Genomic DNA, 19,129 nt, shown 5'->3' with positions numbered 1-19,129 from the left:
ATACCCAGTTCTCTAAACCGGATAAGCCTTAAGTCAGGCAGAACTATCTTCTCACCTTGAACAACACATGCAGGTCTAATACAAAATGGACAAGACTCCCACCTCCTCAGTGGTATGTGCATCAAACATAAGACTAAGAAGCATCATCAGCTCACATGCCTAATGACTGACTTTGAGGCCAAATTCACAAAGTAGAATTATAGCAGTTCCCCATTCTCCATTTGATACTTCCCCACTCCACATACACCCACTTTTTAGTGGCTGCCCCACTGTGATAACCTTGCTCCTTGTCCATTATTGGGGACACAAGAGGGAGGCTAACAAGAATCCTTTTAAAACAAATGCTTTCTGGTCCTCCCTGATGGCACAACAAGTTAAAGCACCACTGTGAAGCTCTCCGAAGCCATGGCAGCACGTTGTGTTCAATCCCCGGCCAGGGAGCTGACCCACCTGGTGCAGCAGACCTCTCCTGACCCGCCCGCTGCTCCCCTCAGCAGTGTACTTCATCCATCTGCCTGTTCTCCCGAATCTGTCTCCGGTGAATCCTCTCACTGCCCCTGCACTTCTGGCCTGTACCCCACTCATGTATGCATAAATAAATCTTAAAACAAAAACTTAGTACTTCCTAAAGGCAGAGAGATATGAAATGTGATTATATGAAAAAACCCTTACACATAAAATGCAAAAATCCTTAATAAGAAACCAGTGAGTTCATTACCTCTATCCGCCACCAACTTACTGCTATTTTTTCCCTAAGCTTGGTCATGTGGCAATGTTCTGGCTACTGCAGAGAGCTTCATAGTGCGGTGCTTTAACCCGTTGTGCCACCAGGGAGGACCAGAAAGTATATAATGTTCTGGCTACTGAAAGCAGAGCTTTCAGTTCTAGACACTGGTTTCTGGGTCATAATGCAAAATATCAATGCTGAAAACTGAGAACCACCATGGCAGGGACAAAAAAGACCCATTAAGAACCAACATCAGAAAAAAAGAAAAAAAAAATCAATGGATTATCTTGGTCTCAAGTCTGTTTAGGAAAGTTATGTTCTTACAAGAGTAGAAAAAGGTGTAAAAAGTCCAAACTGGTTATTTTTAGTAAGGAGCCACTACCACATCCTTACCATCAAGTATAAGCTACCTTAGGGGACAGGTTTAATATTAATCCCACAGCTTGCTATCAATACATTTACTAGATTTCAATTTGAAGTTCAAAGCTTTTTGTCAAGATTTACAATGGAATTGAAAAGTAGGTACATATGAAGCAATAAGAAGTCCTTTCAATTCCAGGTAAGCAAAAAGGGACAATTATGCATAAAACCACTGTCAGAGAATAACCACTTAAGTTCTCAGCTCCCAGCTCTCAAGTTTTCTCACTAAGGTTGTACTAGTAGTTATAACATACTTGCCAGTGTCACCCTAAATCACCGAAAGCAGTTTATAAAATACTGTTATTTAGGACCCAGCATGACAATTCAAGCATGTTTTTTTACTAGGATGATAAAGAGGTTCCAGGCACCTTGGTTTAACAGTGGTTTTAACCACTGTTAGGACTTATGCTTTCAAACTGCTTTACCATAGCAAACACTTAAAAGGTCCAGAAAGTTAGCCCTGAACACCACAGTTACCACTAACAGACAGCTTAGTGTATTATTACAATCTATCAAAAGTCCACTGCAAAAAAAAAACTCGAAGTCTTTTAGAGAACTTAGGATTCTTATCAGCTTGAAAATCATGAAAAGTTCAGGGCCTGCCTGGTCGCCTAACGGCTAATGCTCATCAGTGAGATGACTGCAGTTCAATCCCCGGCCAGGCAGCTGGCCCATAGTCATAGCAGACCTCTTCTGTCTTACCTGCTGCTCCCCTTAGCAGTCTATTTCAGTAAATCTGCCTGTTCTTCCCACTGTCTCTGGTGAATCCTCTTAGTCCCTGCACCTCTTCTGCTACACAAAATTTTTAAAAGTAAAATCACGAAGGTTAAAACAGTCACAAGAAATACATCCAAAAGAGAGAGTATGAAACTAGTAGTAAAGGGGCTAGTATATACTAAAAACTTCTTGGGACACTTAAGTGTATCAGGGATTTACTTCTGGCACTTCAAATAGAAAAGGTTGCAAATGCACCTATATAATCTAAATATTATCTGGAAGTCAACCACCAGGTTCTGTATTACTGATAAAAAGAAAATGCAATTTTCTGCACACGGTAGTACAATGCTGCCCTGGACTCCTAAAAATTGTTCCAGCACTTCAGAGTAACTAATGTGCTATATTCCACCACAAGTTTAAGCTGACCCTAATAATCCAGTCTTAGGACATGAAATGCTGGGGATATAAACAAATAACACCATGAAGGGAAGGGGAAAAAAAGCTTATGACACAAACTCTGGTCTTCTAAAATCAAGGTTACAAGGGGAAAAGTGAGGTCAATAAAAATTGCATTTGGTTAAGTTTTTTTGGTGTCTTTTAAGTCCCATAACAGTTCCCCAGTTTTTCCCTTAGTTTAGGGAAATTAGCATTTTTTCTTTTTACCACACATACAGCTGGAACTATTTGAATATTGCATTAGGTTATCAGCTGGCACTCATGAATTTAAGTATGCTAACAGGATTGTGTGCAGACAAAGAACATATAAGCTCTTAGAAGACGTATGCCAAAATATTCAGTGAAGTAACCTCTACCAATTTATTTTCAAATGGCTCACTAAGTATGGAGACTCCAAGTGTCCATTGTTTCTGTTAAATGTTGTTAAGAGAGGTTAATCTGATGCACTCCTCCTTCAAGAAACTTATCAAGGAGGACGTCACCGGTGGGACAAGGGGTTAAAAAAGTCTCAGCACTATGAAGCTATCAGCAGCTACTGCACCACCAAATTCGATCCCTGGCCAGGGAGCTGACCCACATGGTGCAGCAGACCTCTCCTGTCTCACCCGCTGGTCCCCTCAGCAGTGCATTTCAGTAGATCTGCTTGCTCTTCTCCCCATCCTGTGTCTGGTCAATTTTCTTACCCTTGCACCTCTCTGGCCTATCCCCAGTTCGTGTGTACATAAATTAAAAAAACAACAACAAAAACAACTTTACCCTTTAACCTCTTAAAAAAAGAAAAAGAACACCACCACAGCACTACGAAAGTTTTGTTAACACAAAGCTGTTCTAAATATATTTGCTTTTCAAATGTTCCTACGTGGGGACAGAAAATTTTGAGGGGCATACCAGCCTGCTAAACTTACATTAGCAGTGATGTCTCTGAAAACAGGTCTTCCCTTATGCTTTCCCTATCTGTGGTAGAAACTAGAATTAACATGCTTAGTTAACATGAGAGACTGTTTACTAACAATAGCAAGGAAAAATTAAACATGTAGGCAGTCATTTTCTTAGGAATACATGTCATGTCACTTTCTTGCCTGTTCTAATTATTTGACAAAGCTGAGACAGCAACATTATTACAGTGAATTGATACCTACATGGAGGATGAAAAATTTATAATACACCCAAAGTGAAGCAGCCAGTGTCATGTAAAGAGGGCAAAGAATGAACTAAGCTTGGAAATTTATGTCCCCTGTCAAACTGGACACACAAGACAATAGAGGATATAGGGTGGGAAGAATAACTGTTCTTCAAACAAGTTAAAATTCTAATAACTTTTAAACTGAGTTCATTAAACCAGATTTTTAAGGCTCACTATAACTTTAGATTGGAGCCTAGAAAAATAGGAAGACCCACCATCTCAGACCCTTGTGAAACCAGAGGGGGAATGAAACGCTAAGTCATTGAAAATATGCTCAGAATGAATACAAAAGGGCATCGTTAAAGTGGACTACAGAGCTAACAGTAATAGAGAGCTATGTTTCCCCATAACCCTGCAAAACAAGTGACACTAACATTATATAAATGCATGCTTCCTTACAACAGCTACTTTTCACTAATGAAGGTTTGAATCGTTAGTACAAAAAGAACAGTACAAACTGTCAGCTTTCAGTCCTCCACATTCCCCTCTTTAATATGGCATTTTGCACTATGTACATTAAGGAAAATCTGAAACAAACAAAAAGAACTTTAGTCAAACTCCCCTTCCTCCTCCAGCTTTATTGGATAGTTTAAAATTACATTTCTATTTTCTAGGACTTCAGTTGCTTTTTCCATCTGACTTTTAAAAACTGATTACAGCAAATGAAACACAGTTGTCTAAGTGATATAGTATACAAAAATAACATCTTGATTTCTGTGAAAATGCATTTCTCTGCAATTCCTGAATAGCTCCAAATTATGCACTTGAGCATAGATGTTTACTCTGGGTTTTAGATTTAGTCTTTGAAAAAATGTGTTCTAACTTTTGCCATCAGCATCTGTATATCCAGCATCAATGCTGTGATGCAGTTGTTCTTGTTTAGGCTTTAATCCCGATTTCTCTCAGATAACCATTAACACGCCGGTTTGGTTTTCTATGCTGTTTACTCCCACTCAACTGTATGTTCTATGTAGGGCCTGATACAGATGTTACTTGATGTTATTTAACAGCTACTGAGGTCAGATAATCCAAGGCCATCATTACGCTAAAATTAAAGTTATTTATGGAAGCTCACAGACACTTCCAGAATTGGTTTTACCTCCTACATGGGAACATATTCAAGAAACCCAGAATGGGCTTACTGGTCTGACTCAACTCTTCCCATTCAATCCCTATTCACCAGTGGCGCGGAAAGGGGGTTCTTTAACAAAGCATTATACATAACACCTCTACCAAACTAAACATAAACTTTTTTTTGTAGTTAAATGCAGAAAGTCGATTTTTTTCCACCCCTTTCCTCCTTTTACACGGCAAGTAAAGCTCACTGGCCTGGGAATAGCCTCTATCTGCCAACCTTTGGCCAGTGAAGAGGATTCAGAGAAAATAATACAACCATCAATCAGAAAAAGGAGGGGCGACAAAGGAAAATAATTAAGCTGTGGCCTCAATCGTGCATTCCCGTGCAAGATGCCCTGACTCGCCACAGCGGTAACAGTTGACTTCACTTGTCTTGCTGCAGTTAATGGCTACGTGACCAGTTTCGCCACACCTAAAAAAAGAAATAAAATAGCTTTCATAATGGTGTTCAAAAAACACAAAACTGTATGCTAACGCAATAGTCACTGCAGAGCAAAAAGTGGACAAATGAAGCAATATATTTTTTTCTTTAATCTCATAAACCCTCAGCCTCCCCCAGCCTAACTAACCTCTAATAGGAAATTAGGTAACAAAATTACTCATCTGTGTAGCCTAATCCATAAAATCAAAATTCCAGCCAGAAGAGAAGAACCAACATCAAAACCAAAAACACTGGCCCCACGTTCTATCTTTATGCAAGTTAATACTAAGATTTTAGGGATGTCCACATAAACTTATCAAAATGTACACTTTAAACATAAATATATATCACAATCACAGCTAAAGCAAAGCTCTCCGAGATTTGTACATTATGAAGAGATTTGTGCTTTCTCCAAAATCTCTGAAAGCACCATACTACTGCAACGTTATTTTAAAGACACAAAGCAATGCCAGTTGTGTAAGCTGTCCCAGTTGCTGTAAGTCACAGCTAGCATGGCCAAAAAAGGACTAATATATACATAGACAGGTTGCTGATCATATGTACTAAAATCTGTCATTTGCACAGCTAATGTTCACTATATGAAATGGATCTAATAAAGTCCTTCCCCTTTACAGCTAATTCAGAAACATCATCAATGAACTTTCTTGCAACAACATTTTAATTACTTACCTATAGCACTTCACTTTGGTGCAGTCTTTCTGGATGTGTCCAAACTCCCCACAAGAATAGCACTTCTGCTCATCCGCATGGTCACAGTCACGAGCCAGATGGCCTGGTTTGCCGCAGTTGTAGCAGCACTGCTCCCGCTCCCGTTTGGGCTCCTTGCAGTCCTTGGCAATGTGGCCACCTCTACCGCAGTTATAGCAGGCTTCAACAATAAGGAAAAGAAGCAGACCAAGACTATAAAACCTCGACAGTGTTGTTACGTTATAAATCATACGAGGCCTCAAATGTGGAATCTTTCTCAATGCTATGTTTACTACATGCTCACCTCAAGTTCTAGAGGGAGATGAGAGAAAGTGTTAAATACTTACCATCCTCCTGAAGATCACAATCCTTGGCAAGGTGACCAGACTCACCACAGCGATAACAGATGTCTGGAAGAGATGAGGAAACAAACTGGAAACCTATTTTGAGCAGAAACAAACAAAAAAATTGGATAATTAGACCAGTCTTAATACTAATGAATACTAAAATACATCAGAATTTTTTATTCGACAAAAATACCTCTATCCGAGGTAAAACCACCTCTGCCACGGCTTCTCATTCCACGACCACGGCCTCCACCGGTAGGGCATTCCCGGGCCCAGTGACCAGATCGTCCACACTTGAAGCACTCATTGCTGCTCATGGCTGCAGTTAGATCTTCAAAACATTAAAAATGACAACATTACACCACTTGGAATTTCTTTTAGCTCACATTCCCTTTAGTGTACTTTTCAATTATTCTTGGGGAGAAAAGTCAATATATCGCTTAGCAAACCAATCCCATAATATACACTTAGACATTAAACATTTACATTAAGAGTAAAAACCAGTCAAGCGCAGCACTAAGAAGCTGTCCACGGCTACTGCAGCTGGAGTTCAATGCCCAGTCAGGGAGATGACCCCCATGGCGCAGCAGACCTCTCCCCTCAGCAGTGTATTTCAGTACATCCGCCCATTCTGTTCCCCTCTCTGTCTCTGATGAATCCTCTCACCTCCAAACCTCTGCCTGTACCCCTTTTATATTATACAGTTTTAAACCTTGACTATATATACATCAGCTATCAAGACTGATGTATCAACAGGGTGATGGTATTTAGTTTTAGTATAGCTACACAGCCATTATTAGAAATACCTCATTCCAGTCACAACTTAATGAAAGAACACATCATAATGGTTATAAACCATGACCAGTAAGCTTAATTTTGGGCAACTGGAAGTCACTCACTAGTCATAAAATAGAAATAATCCAAACCAATGGGGCAAAGTAAGATTCTGATGAGGACAGGAAGGTGAAGAAAACTAATTTCTTTCTGTAACCTTCCCACCGAATACTGTGGGAACACTTGTTTAATGGTTTAATCTAAGAGTATGTTAAAAGACCTGCAGGATATAAATTACATCTCTAGAGGGTACAAGTATACTAGAGAAAATGACAGAAGCACTAGGACCATTTTACTTTCCTACTCTCCTATATCCAAATTCCCATTTTAGGTGGCTCCGTGGCAAAATGGATAACGCAATGGACTTCCAAATTCCCATTTTTACGCGTAAAGTAAAGGTCCTTGGAATCTCATAAGACCCCTTTATTGGATATTACTTTAAAATAAAGCAAAACTCTCACTAGAACACATGGATTTTATCTTATGTAACAATCTTAAAAAATAAACTAGCTAAAAACATTTACATTTCTACATTCAGACATTTTTAATCTTTAATCCCAGCACAAAGTAGTGGTAAATAGTTTTTTTAAAAGCCTCATGGGGTACCTCCCTGGTGAAACAGGTTTGCCTGCTGTTCCTCTTGGAAGTGTATTTCAGTAGATTCTGCTCTTCAACTGTCTCTGGTGAATCCTCTCACCTCCTCCCAACACCTCTGGCCTACACCCCAGTTCTTGTATGCATAAATAAATAAATCTTTAAAAATATCACCTTGATCAAGAAATAAATTGTTTCATTTGTGCAAGAATGACTGGATAATGATTTACCTAAACCAATCTCAGCACCAAATTACAGAAAGAACTGAGAACACGGGAGGGTCTCATCCACTTATTTCAGTAACTGGTTTTTCATTAGGTTGTGGAGAAATCTAGTAATATAAAAATTAGGCTGAAATTTCAAGTCTTTTTTTTTTTTAAGTTTTGTGTATGCATACAGAACAGGAGTACAGGCCAGAGGTGCAGGGCAGCGAGAGGATTCACCAGAGACAGAGTGGGAAGCAGAACAGGAAGATCAACGAAGTACACTGCTGAGGGGAGCAGTGAGTGAGACAGAAGGTCTGATGCGCCATGTGGGTCAGTTTGCTCGCTGGAGGTGCGAACTCATGCTGCAGTGGCTGCGGGTAGCTTCACAGTGCTCTGCCTTAACCTGCTGTGCCAACCAGAAGGGCCCTGAAATTTCAAATCTTTTCAATGCCAAATTGCACACTTCTAGTCAGAAGAAACCAGCCGATGGAGACTAAAAAGTTTAGACTAAATATTTGAGCACATTTAACTATTGCTGCTATTATTTGCAAAGCAATGACCAATCTCTTTTAATTAGATAATCCACACAATTTTATGTCCTAAATATTATTGAAACAAAATACTTAACCTTTGAGAAAAGACAATATCTGAAGTGTCAAAGTTCACTATGTCTTTCTAAAGCTAAGAAAATGATAGTTCTAAGCATTCCCCCAACCTGAGAGCCAGACTTCAGAAGAACTTCCTGTTTTTCAAAATATTAACAAGCACAAAGGAAATACTACAATGATACATCAGATATTTATCAATGGGATAAATTCAGCACTTATATTTTTAATTTATTTTCTCAACACAGGATACTAGTTTAAGAACAGTATGACCTAAAGCCCTCCCTGGAGGTGCAATGGGTTAAAGCACAGCACTAAGAAGCTAGCCACTACAACTTCAGATTCCAGGCTAGGGAAGTGACCCACATGGCACAACAGACTTCTCCAGTCTCACCTGCTGCTCCCCAAGCAGTGTACTAGTGTACTTTGTCAATCTGCCTGTTCCGCTCCCCATTCAGTCTCTGGTGAATCCTCTCACCACCCCTGTACCTGGGGCCTGCACCCCAGTTCCGTATGCACAAATGAATAAATCTCTTTTGGGGGGAGGGAGAAAGGATGGTATACCTTATGTGGAGATTTTCCATAAATTGTTCCTTTCTCCATTGTCTTAGCTCTATATTCAGGAAACCCAAATCCAAAGTCAAGAGGAAAAAGAAATAACCAGAAAAGTGCTTCTGGAAGGAAAATGATTAGCTAAAACAACACTTCAAGATTAAATAGCAAGGGCCTCCCCGATGGTGCAAGGGGTTAAAGCACAGCTGCACTATAAACCTACCCGCAGCCAGTGCAGCATGAAATCAATCCCCAGCCAGGGAGGAGACCCACATGGTGCAGACCTCTCCTGTCTCGCCTGCTGCTCTCCTCAGCAGTGTATTTCAATCTGCCTGTTCTGTTCCCCACTCTGTCTCTGGTGAACAACTTACCCCTAACCCCTGGCACCTCTGGCCTGTACCCCAGTTCTTATATGCATCAATATATCTTTAAAAAATGATTAAACATTAAGCTTTACTTCTTCCTAAATGAATTGAAAGTTGACTGAAATGTGACCATTTCTAACAGAACTACAAATTGTTTAAGAGAAAGCAGGATATCTATTTACATGCAATTATACTATTTTGCAAAATCAGTTATGAAAAGCTGAATGGTAAAGACGGAACTCATACAGTAAATTTAAGCTGTTGTGCCATCAACAAATTTTGGTCTCAATTTTGACTGCTGGAATAAAATCAACGTTCAAAATAACCCCATTAAATCTTATTTAAATAATAGTTCATTCTTACATCATTTTGTACTTTTTTTTTTTCCATCTCAATTGTAATCCCCATGGGTCTCCCTTCACCGAGTCACCCATGTGCCATCACCATAGTCCTGTGGACTCCCCTCTCCCCCCATTTTTGATCACATTCCCCGCTCCACCCCTGCAAAATGTCTCTGGTATATGGCTGTTCATTATTCTTATTATTTTCTCGCTGGTCCATTATACTCCTGCTATGAGCGAAACCATCCGGTATTTTTCTTTCTCTTTCTGGCTTATCTCACTAAGCATGGTCTTTTCCAGCTCCATCCAAGTTGCTGCAAAAGACATGTGTTTTTTTTGGTTGCTGAGTAATATTCCATTGTATATATGTACCATATCTTTTTAATCCAGTCCTCTACTTTTGGGCATTTGGGCTGCTTCCATGTTTTTCCCAACTGTAAATAAAGCAGCAATAAACATGAACCCCACTAAATCTTAAAAAAAAAAAAAAAAAATCAAGGACCTCCACCATCAGCAAAGCATGTTTTTAATTTTTTAAAGACATATTTATACATATACAATTCGGGTACAGGCCAGAGGTGCAGGAACAATGAGAGGATTCACCAGAATCAGAGTGGGGACCAGCACAGGCAGGTTGACAAAGTACACTGCTGAGAGGCACAGCGGGTGAGACAGGACAGGTCTGTCTGCCATGCCATGTGGGCCACCTCCAGGGCCTGGGATTAAACTTGCACTTAAGTGGCTGTGGCTAGTTTGCAGTGCTGCGCTTTAATCCGTTGTGCCACCAGGGAAGGCCATAGCACGTTTTTTAAAGAGGTTTTCCAGGCAGACTTAGGTAATGTGTATACAATCAGTATTCTCTTATCTCCAATCCCTTAGCCTAATGGACGGTAATCCGTCCATTAGTTGATCTTCATTTTCAGAGTCCCTTGTGACAATACTGTCTCTGAACACTAACCAAAAAGCAGTTTCCACTTGTTTTAGAAAAATCCTTCTAATAGTAGGCAGCAGGCCCCCGACGTAATATTCCTTATATACAAATGTATTTAGTTAAAAGATCTTTAGAGAATTTCAAATTAGTCCTTGATAAACTATAGAGAGAGGCAAAGTAGAACTGAGAATTATGGCTCTTGATTCTCACTGCTCTTGGCTAAGATTTTGTTTCACTGTCCTGCTTTCATTCCCTCCACCTGTTAAAACCATTCCCATCGTTCAAGAGCAACTCTAAAATAATTTGACTACAATTCCAGCCTCAAATTCTTTCTACGGAGAAGGCACTTTTTAACAAGATGCCACTACCATATTGCCTTTTATCAAATTCCTGGAGGGCAGAAGCCAAGCAATTCACCTTTGAAGCATCATAACACCTCACACAACTACGGGTTCAGGAGCAGTTATGTATCTCAGTACTTGACCCTTGGGAGGAATGCTGAGGGTCACTAGTAATCATTTGCTAACAATCAAAACTAGTCTAGTATACTAAAATACAGCATTGAAACTTCTTAATATCACAAGTTACTGCAAGTAACTATTTTCAATTAGGTTCTCATTAAGGACTGATTACAACCACTATAAACTCAAGAGTATTTCTGATTATGTAACATCTATAAGATGACAGAAATTTTAACCCAAGGTCAGAGTCAGCAACCACAACTCCTAACTAGCCACTTAGGCTCCTCCCCTCCAAGAATTCACTATCAAACCAGACTACATGTTTATGAAATGGTACAAAACAGATGTACAAATGTGAAATAAAGACAAAATACTGTATTGTCACTGTTGCCAGGAAGTATCTCATCCTTCTTGATGTTAAAAGTCATAGTATCTGTACTGATACTTTCATAACACTTAGCAAAATCGTTCTGGGACCATAGGTGAGCCTGGTTTAATCACTCAACCAAGATTAACTTCAAACACTTGAGCTACCTTACTTGTCCTTATTTGGGAAAGGAAGGTGATAAAACTGGTCTGTGATGAGTTGTTAGGTGGTGCCTTGTGCTTAATAGATGCTCAAAAATTGTAAGAGTTCTCTGCTACATCATTTTTCCTTCCCACTCTCTCTCCAATTAAGTCAGATTGCTTAACAGGTAGATTAGAACACAGTCCAATTTCTAATAACAGGTTTAGGTTGGGATTAACTCTGCTTATACTAGCTTCTCATTTCAAAAGTCTATTTCCTCAATGGAATGGAGAAATGGTAAGAAGAGGAAAAAGGGTGAATTCCAAATGACATCATTTTTAGCTATTAGAAATCAGAGAGGGCAGAGTCAATTTTTATGACAGACACATTTTAAAATGAAGTAAAACCACAGGGCATGTCAAGCAAGAGGAATAGGAGGACAGTCGAGATAATACCTGACAAGATCAGAATATTCACTGCGCAGAGCCATTTATGCTCAACTGAATCTCTATTTTACAGGCAAATTTTGTCTTCATCTAGATTTTATGGCTTAAATCCTGAACTTGACACCAAAACACAAATGATTATAATTTGTTTCATTAATGTAGCCATACCATATTTTTGATGCAAGAACAAAGTAATCTACATAAACCTTACAATCAAGATAAATGAATAAAATATATACTCACTGTACCGTATAAAATACACTTAGTATCTGTACCAACAGAAAAGTTGGAAGAAAAATGACAAAGTATGGTGCAAATCTGGCCAGTTTTAGGGTACTGTTTTTTTTTTTACTAACACAGCTGATATATTCACATAATTTACTGTATCTTTATTTCCCCAATTTAGAATTATCTGATTCATCAATGTTGACCTAACTGCAGCTAGACCAGTGAAGCTTTTGCCCACTGAATTATTCTGTTAGTGTTCCAACATGGTACTGAAACACTTTTATAGATTGTTCTAATAAAAATACACACAGAATGAGCCCTCCCTGGTGGCACAATGGGTTAAAGTGCATCTATGAAGCGATCCACAGTCACTGCCACAAGAGTTCAATTCCTGGCCAGGGAGGTGACCCACATGATGTGGCAGACCTTTCCTGACACACCTGCTGTTGCTCAGCAGTATATTTCAGTAGATCTGCTTACTCTGCTCCCCATTCAGTCTCTGGTGAATCCTCTCACCAGACCCCCCCCCAACACCTCTGGCCTGTACCCCAGTTCTTGTATGTGTAGATAAATATTTAAAAGAAAAATACAAAGAAGCAAGTTACATGGTACATTACTTGTATTTTGGTCAGAGAACAAAGTATAATACTGGGGTACTTCTGGGTTCTTATCCTAGTTCTTGTACTTACTGCGTGACCTTGGTTATTTCCTATCCACTTCTGCCTATCCGCATTACTCCTGAAAGGTTTTAATAACTAAATATCTACTAGGAGTCAAAGGTCCACAGGTGTGTATATAGTCCTTACCACACTTGAAACTGAAGATTTGTGACCAAGTGACTTACCCAAAGTCATACAACTAGAAAGTTTTGAGTCAGTTTGGTTCTAAGCCCTCCAGTTAAGTGCACATGAAACTGCTATCAAAATACACCAATTCATGCCCACATCAAAAACATTAAAGATACTATTACCATACACAGCAAATAATTGTATAAAGCACATTAATTTGAACTTTAACACAAAAGGAATTTGGTGTAAATTTTTTTATATAAATGAAAACTGTGATTAAAAATCCACAGCAATAAGTAAATTTTTTCACAGTATATTATCACAGCTTTCCTTAATTTTAAGCCAAGATACTTTAGCTTCCTCAAAGCTAAAGTATCTTGGTCTGCATTACTATAGACCCAAAGACCTGATTTCACTCGTTTATACCTTCATTTATAATTACAGTCAGTCACTGTAAGTATGGTCACTAAGCATATTCCTGATTAGATAATCCATCTACTTACAACCTGAATTTTAGTGGCCAAAGACCCTCAATTTATTATTCTGTTAAGTTTTTACAACATGAAAATGGTGGCTAGTTTACTGGAATCTCTCAACAGCATGTTTGCCTGCAGCAGCATCCCGCAACGCCAGAATGGGAGTTCTATTAAGTGAGACTGTATGGAAAGTGCTTTCCACATAGCAGCCTAGGATGCCTTGGCATCAGTCTTCTGGCTCTCCACTTGCTGTCAGGAGGCTAGAAAGGGGAAAGAAGCCAACGTTTGTGTGTGTGTGTGTTCTTAACTCATTCCCACAGAGGGCCATTTTTAGCAAAAAGACTAATCATTACAACAGTCCAACTGTAGCTCTATTGTTTTTAAGCACCAATTTGGTAGCTTGGCATGTATGTTCCACACATTTTTATTAGATTTTAAAAAGAGTAAAAAAGAACCTATTGTCATTACCATATTATAAAACCATTTACAATACCTTATAAATACTAATTTATAATACCTTAAAAATAGATATTACTGTTCCAGATATTCAAATATTAGTGTAATAAATCCCTTAGCCTTCCACTAATTTGGCTCAAAATATCTGAGCGACTGCCTGTTTTTCTGAAATACAGTACCTCTCTTGTTATGAAAATGAAAGGGGATGTAGACATTTTTGTTGTTGGCAAAAATGCACCCAAGTTTTCTCATGTGACATATGTGATAAGCACACAAATATATACTGTTAGCTTAAAAAAAAACAAAAAACCTACCAAGAGTTGTAGTTCAGAAAAAATGTTAATCCAGCTCTTGGGAATCTAATAAATTAGTCGTTTTATGTTCCAATACATAAAGAGCACTGGTAGACAAGGAGGAGGCACAGCATGCTGAAAACAGCGGGAACAGGTTACCTGATGATACTTTGTAGGTGTTTAAGACATGATTGATGCAATTCGCTTGAAGTACTTGAAAACTGCGTTGCAGAGGTGAAAAGTATGAGAAAGTTCTTTCACGGACTTCTTTAAAGCCCTCAAAAACTCAAGATACCTAGACAGAACTGTAGTAAGAGCTGCTAACGTAAAGGTCCATCTTAGCCGGCTGTGTTCCCCTGAAGCTGGGGCAAACAGTAAGACATTGGGAAAACCTATTTTAAGCACTTGTATTGGGAGGCAGGATGAAGATGCAAATTAACCCATTACTTTAAAAGAAAAAACGAATCCTGACTCCGTTTCTTTACCTTCCTTTATCGTACCCTTTTTCATGGGTGCTTCTGAACAAAATGCCTGAAACACACCCTCTGAAGTTACAGATCATTTCTGAGCAGTGTCTTCCTGTCGAAGGACACCCCCCCCCAAGGCCAGATGTACTCATTTCCTTTGATAGGGCCCGTGGCTGAGGCCATGTGGTTAACATGTGGCAACAAGCATGTCTTACCCTAGTAAAATCAACACCCAAATCCGTTCTAAAATAGCTTTCCACGTTATGGGGAAACGACGAGGCTGGGTAATTAAGCGTCACGTCTCGGCTCTCACTTACATTCTCCTCGCTTAACTGGTGCACCAAATGATGCAAAGGTTGCTGCCGTCACTATGATTCTGGACGTCTGACAAATTAATTCACCCATTCCCCCCATCACCGGGTTTCTCGAGGGCTTCGTCGAGGGGTTTCGCCACCTTAAACCGCGCTAACTCCAGCAAAGCGAGCCCTATCTGCGCCTTCCCGAACTGCAGCGTAAGGCCAGTAACTTAAGAGCATTTCAATGACGATAAAAATTCGGGAATCGGGACGCTATCCAGTGCGGAGGGCACGAATTCCGAAGGCTCCAGGCCTTCCAGCGGCGTCTCTTCCTGGCGCGGCCGCAAGCACTTCTCCAAGGACCTTTTCCCGAGTCCCCCAGAACCCTTGGCACAAGGCCCGCCGGGCCCACTGCCCCAGCACATGGCCAGCACAGGACGGTGCCCCATCCCCCCGCCGGCGCCAGGGCCGGTCCCCCCCTCACGGCCCCTTCCGAGGAGTTCCCGCCAACGAGCCCCTCCGCCCCACATCCGCGACCCCTGCAGCCCCACGGCCTCAGTCCCAAGGGCGCACGGGCCGGGCCGCCTCTGCCGTAGGGCTGCGGCCTGAGGCGAGGCCTTGGCCCAGCGGAGGCCCCGACGCGCGGCGGCCGGGCTTCACGGGCGGAGGAAGGGCGGGAAGGTCGTCCGGCTGCGGGGGGCCGGAAACCCGGGCCCGAGGCGGCGGTGGCAGCCGCGTTTCCCGCCTGACGCAGCTGCGGCGCAGGCCAAAGTGCGGCCGCCATCGCCGCCTCACCGCTCCCTACCCTCTTCGTCCGCTCCGGGCCGAGGCCCGCGCTGCGGCTCCCGAGGCCCAGACCTCACTCCCGGTTCTCACCTTCGGCGTGGGAGCGGGCCCGCGGCGGCAGAGACTCGGACGCAAGCCCGGGGAAGGCAGCTCGCAAGGTATCGGCTGTTTATTTTCAGGGTCCTTGCCTGCGCCACACGCGGGTCTGCACACGGCCCCACACACGCCGCTGCGCACGGCTCTCCTCCGCCTCGCCCACGCAGCCAATCAGCGCGCGAGGCGCGGCCGTCCAATCAGCGCCGCCCGCGGGGAGGGCCGTCCGGCCCGAGCGAGACGCGGGGCGGGGCTCCGCTTCCGCGCGCGCGGCGCCCTCTCCCGCCGTGCCCCGCGCGAGGCCTTTCCCGCCGGGCCGGGGTCCCGGGCCCCGATCCTTCTCGGGCGTTTCTCGTTTATTCCAGGCCGACCTCTACCTGGCCGGGACGGTGGCTGGAAGGGAAGAGGGGGGCCGGAGCGAGGTCTCCGGGTGTATCCTCCTTGGCGATCCTGCCGGCCGCAGGCCGCCGTGATGCCAGGGACTGGCTTCGGCGGAGGCTTCAGCGACGGGCCGGGGAAAATTCTTCCCCCTCTAGGCTGGGGGAAAACGCTGCCCCTAGTCCCTGGGTTCGCGCGCGCTTTCGTGCCAGCCTCATTTCCTGACGCGCACAGCTCAGTTTGGAGAAGTAGCTGCCAAGTCACGTTAGTGGCTGCGGCTGAGATTTGTTCTGGCTTTTCTGAAAGCTTGGGCAGAGCCAGGAAGAGCCACACTCAGCGCCAGGATCCAAAAAAACCCCTAAAAATTAAAGTCCTGCTCCTGGTCGGGCAGCAAGACATCTCTGCCACTCAGTAACCTTGTGGCCTGTATGACACTTGTGTGTGACGTTCCTTGCAATGGCAGGGGTAAGGGGGAGGCATCCCCCCCTATTCAAGAATGACCTATACTTTAGATTTGGGATTTTCTCCCAAAAAGGTGGTATAGATCATACAACTTCGGCCAGGTTGAAGCCAATTTAAATTGTTGAATATGAACTAAAATATTCTAGGGTTTTGGTGTCCCACTTGAGAAGGATTTTTATTAAACGAGAAGAGTGGGAGGGGTCCCAAGCGAGTTCTAACAGCCCTGAAATTAATAGTTTCAAGCGAAGCTTCATGGTCCTTGACAGCGGGATGCAGCCATCGGCGATGTTGGTGTTATCACAGAAGTGCACTTTTCGTTCCTTTGCTCACTATTATGGTCTTCATAATCAAGTCTTTGAAATCAAGGCACAAGTCTACTAAATAGTCTAATAGGTATGAATAGGTCTTGTGTGTAGCCTTGGTGCAGAAGTGCCGTGTAGATGTTCTTTTGCCCCTATTTTATCTCACTGAATCCTCCCAGTCCCAAGCTAGGAATTTTTTGTTCATGTTTGTGAGGGGGAAGTGTCAGTAGTGGTTAAGAGTCCAAGTATTGAGAGTCAAATACTAAAGATGGATTCAAATCATTACTGCTTAATCACTGTAAAGCATCAGCAGATTGTGCTCATCTCAGGCTCAGTCAAGGGGCTGTTTTCATAGGAATGTTGTTTTTAAACTTTTGTTAGCCAAGACAATTTAAAAATATTTCCAAATTCAATATGAAAAGGACCCATTTCCAGTAAGATTGAATTGCTTCGCAGTTTGAGTTAGAACACCAGTTACCTATAATAAAATGGTATCTTGCATTTAGTCTTATCATTAAGAAGCTTACACAGCTTTACAGATTTCCCTTCCCTGACTGATTAATCTTTATAATCTTTAGATAAAGAGTAGTGTGGTAAAATTGCTGACACTTAAGTCGTGATTTCCTAAACCCTGACAGTGAGTCAGCAAGAGAGAACGGAGGAAGTCCACCCTGGGTGCATCTAGGCCACACCAGGAAGGACCCTATAGACAACAAGAAGCATAAACTTCTCCGGCATGATTCCTGTTTACCATTCCAACCACATAAATTGTGAGACCAAGTCTGCATATTCAGTATATTTTTAATGAGGGAAGTGTGAAACAGAGATACTGCACATAATGTCCCATAGGTTTTTTAAGTCATAAGTAGAAGGAATGGCAACATAATGGGGCCTTGCTCCTTGACTTCAGGAGTAGTGCCATCTAATGGTATCCAGCTTTCTGTAATGACTATTATTATTTTTAAAGATTTTAACTTATGCATACAACAGTTGTGATGCAGGCCAGAGGTACAGGAGGGTGAGAGGATTCATTAGAGACAGAGTGAGGAGCAGGCAGATGCCCCTGAAATACACTGCTGAGGGGAGCAGGGGGAGACAGGAGAGGTCTGCTGTGCCCTGTGGGTCAGCAACCTGGCAGAGGGTTGATCTCATGCTGCAGTGGCTGCTGATAAATTCACAGTGCTGCGCTTTGATCCATTGCGCCAACAGGGAGACTCCCTGTAATGGCTATTAACAGAGTCAGGCTGATCATGAAGCATTCTGCTGTCTCTAGGGAAAATCTATGATGAAATTTAGCTAGAGTAACACTTCTTGCCTTGGGTATAACTATTTCACTAGAGGTTTTAAAATAAGGAAAAAGCTAAATAAACTGCCACGCCTGCTTGAAAAAAGAGGTGTGTCTCATTTCCCTATTTGGGATGTGTTAGTTCTCTCAGTCCTACCTAGATACTGTGCTCAGGATTGCAGAGGTGACAAAGGTGACTAGTTCAGACACAGACCTTGCCCTTGAAGATCTTTCACGATGACGAGTACAATAAGAAAATATTGTATCCTAAGAGGGAACCAGCTAAAATGCTATGATTCAGCATTCCTTAAAATGAGTACCAGTTGAGCAGCAATACCTGCCAACTCTTAACTTCCGCTAAAATGCCCAACTGCATAGTACAAGCCTTAGATTCTGCTGTGAAACTGAGAAGATATTATATATATCCTTCCAAATTCTTCAGTGTCTTCTTTTCTCTGCCAGCAGTGAAAAAGCCTCTGTGACTTGACTTGAGAAGTATGCAACCAGGGTTAAGGAGACTCAATTTTTTCCACCTGTCTTGTAGAAACAGTTTACTAAGCTAAATCATGAAATAGGAACCAGTAAAACGACTAATAGCAAAGAGCTAATATATAAAGTTATTCATATATGAATATATCTATAATATATATATTTTATATAACACACATATGAATAACTTTTTACCAAACTGATAGATAAAACAATGTCTCTTTTTTGTTTTGTTTTTATTGAGATAATTGTAGATTCACATTTACTTGAAAGACATATATACATATATAAAGTGTCTGGGAATATTAAAATGTTATCCATTATTACTGCTATTATTATCAAATATTGAGTACTTATTATATGTCAGGTAT

General features: G+C 41.6%; 1 protein-coding gene across 4 annotated transcripts; it reads right to left on the bottom strand.

Annotated features, from left to right (window-relative positions):
* Window positions 1–3,963: 3,963 nt before the first annotated feature.
* On the bottom strand, window positions 3,964–16,029 carry CNBP (CCHC-type zinc finger, nucleic acid binding protein). Of its 4 annotated transcripts, none has more exons than XM_004692334.2 (5): window positions 15,840–16,029; window positions 6,310–6,447; window positions 6,117–6,209; window positions 5,752–5,950; window positions 3,964–5,052 (listed from the first exon to the last, which is right to left on the bottom strand). In XM_004692334.2, exons 2-5 carry the CDS (start codon window positions 6,431–6,433, stop codon window positions 4,935–4,937), a joined length of 534 nt encoding a protein of 177 aa, XP_004692391.1. In that variant the 5' UTR covers window positions 6,434–6,447; window positions 15,840–16,029; the 3' UTR covers window positions 3,964–4,934. The 4 variants fall into 4 exon arrangements, with proteins under 4 accessions (XP_004692391.1, XP_004692393.1, XP_012587665.1 ...); XM_004692336.2 differs by having other exon boundaries at window positions 6,331–6,447; XM_012732211.1 differs by having other exon boundaries at window positions 5,752–5,953; window positions 15,840–16,000.
* Window positions 16,030–19,129: the final 3,100 nt, after the last annotated feature.

The sequence above is a fragment of the Condylura cristata genome, unplaced genomic scaffold (genome assembly GCF_000260355.1).
Source record: "Condylura cristata isolate star-nosed mole 26May11 unplaced genomic scaffold, ConCri1.0 scaffold00033, whole genome shotgun sequence".
In the NCBI taxonomy this organism is placed as follows: Eukaryota; Metazoa; Chordata; class Mammalia; order Eulipotyphla; family Talpidae; genus Condylura; species Condylura cristata.
Note: the sequence above shows the minus strand (reverse complement) of the source record. Positions and strands in the feature narration are given on the sequence as shown.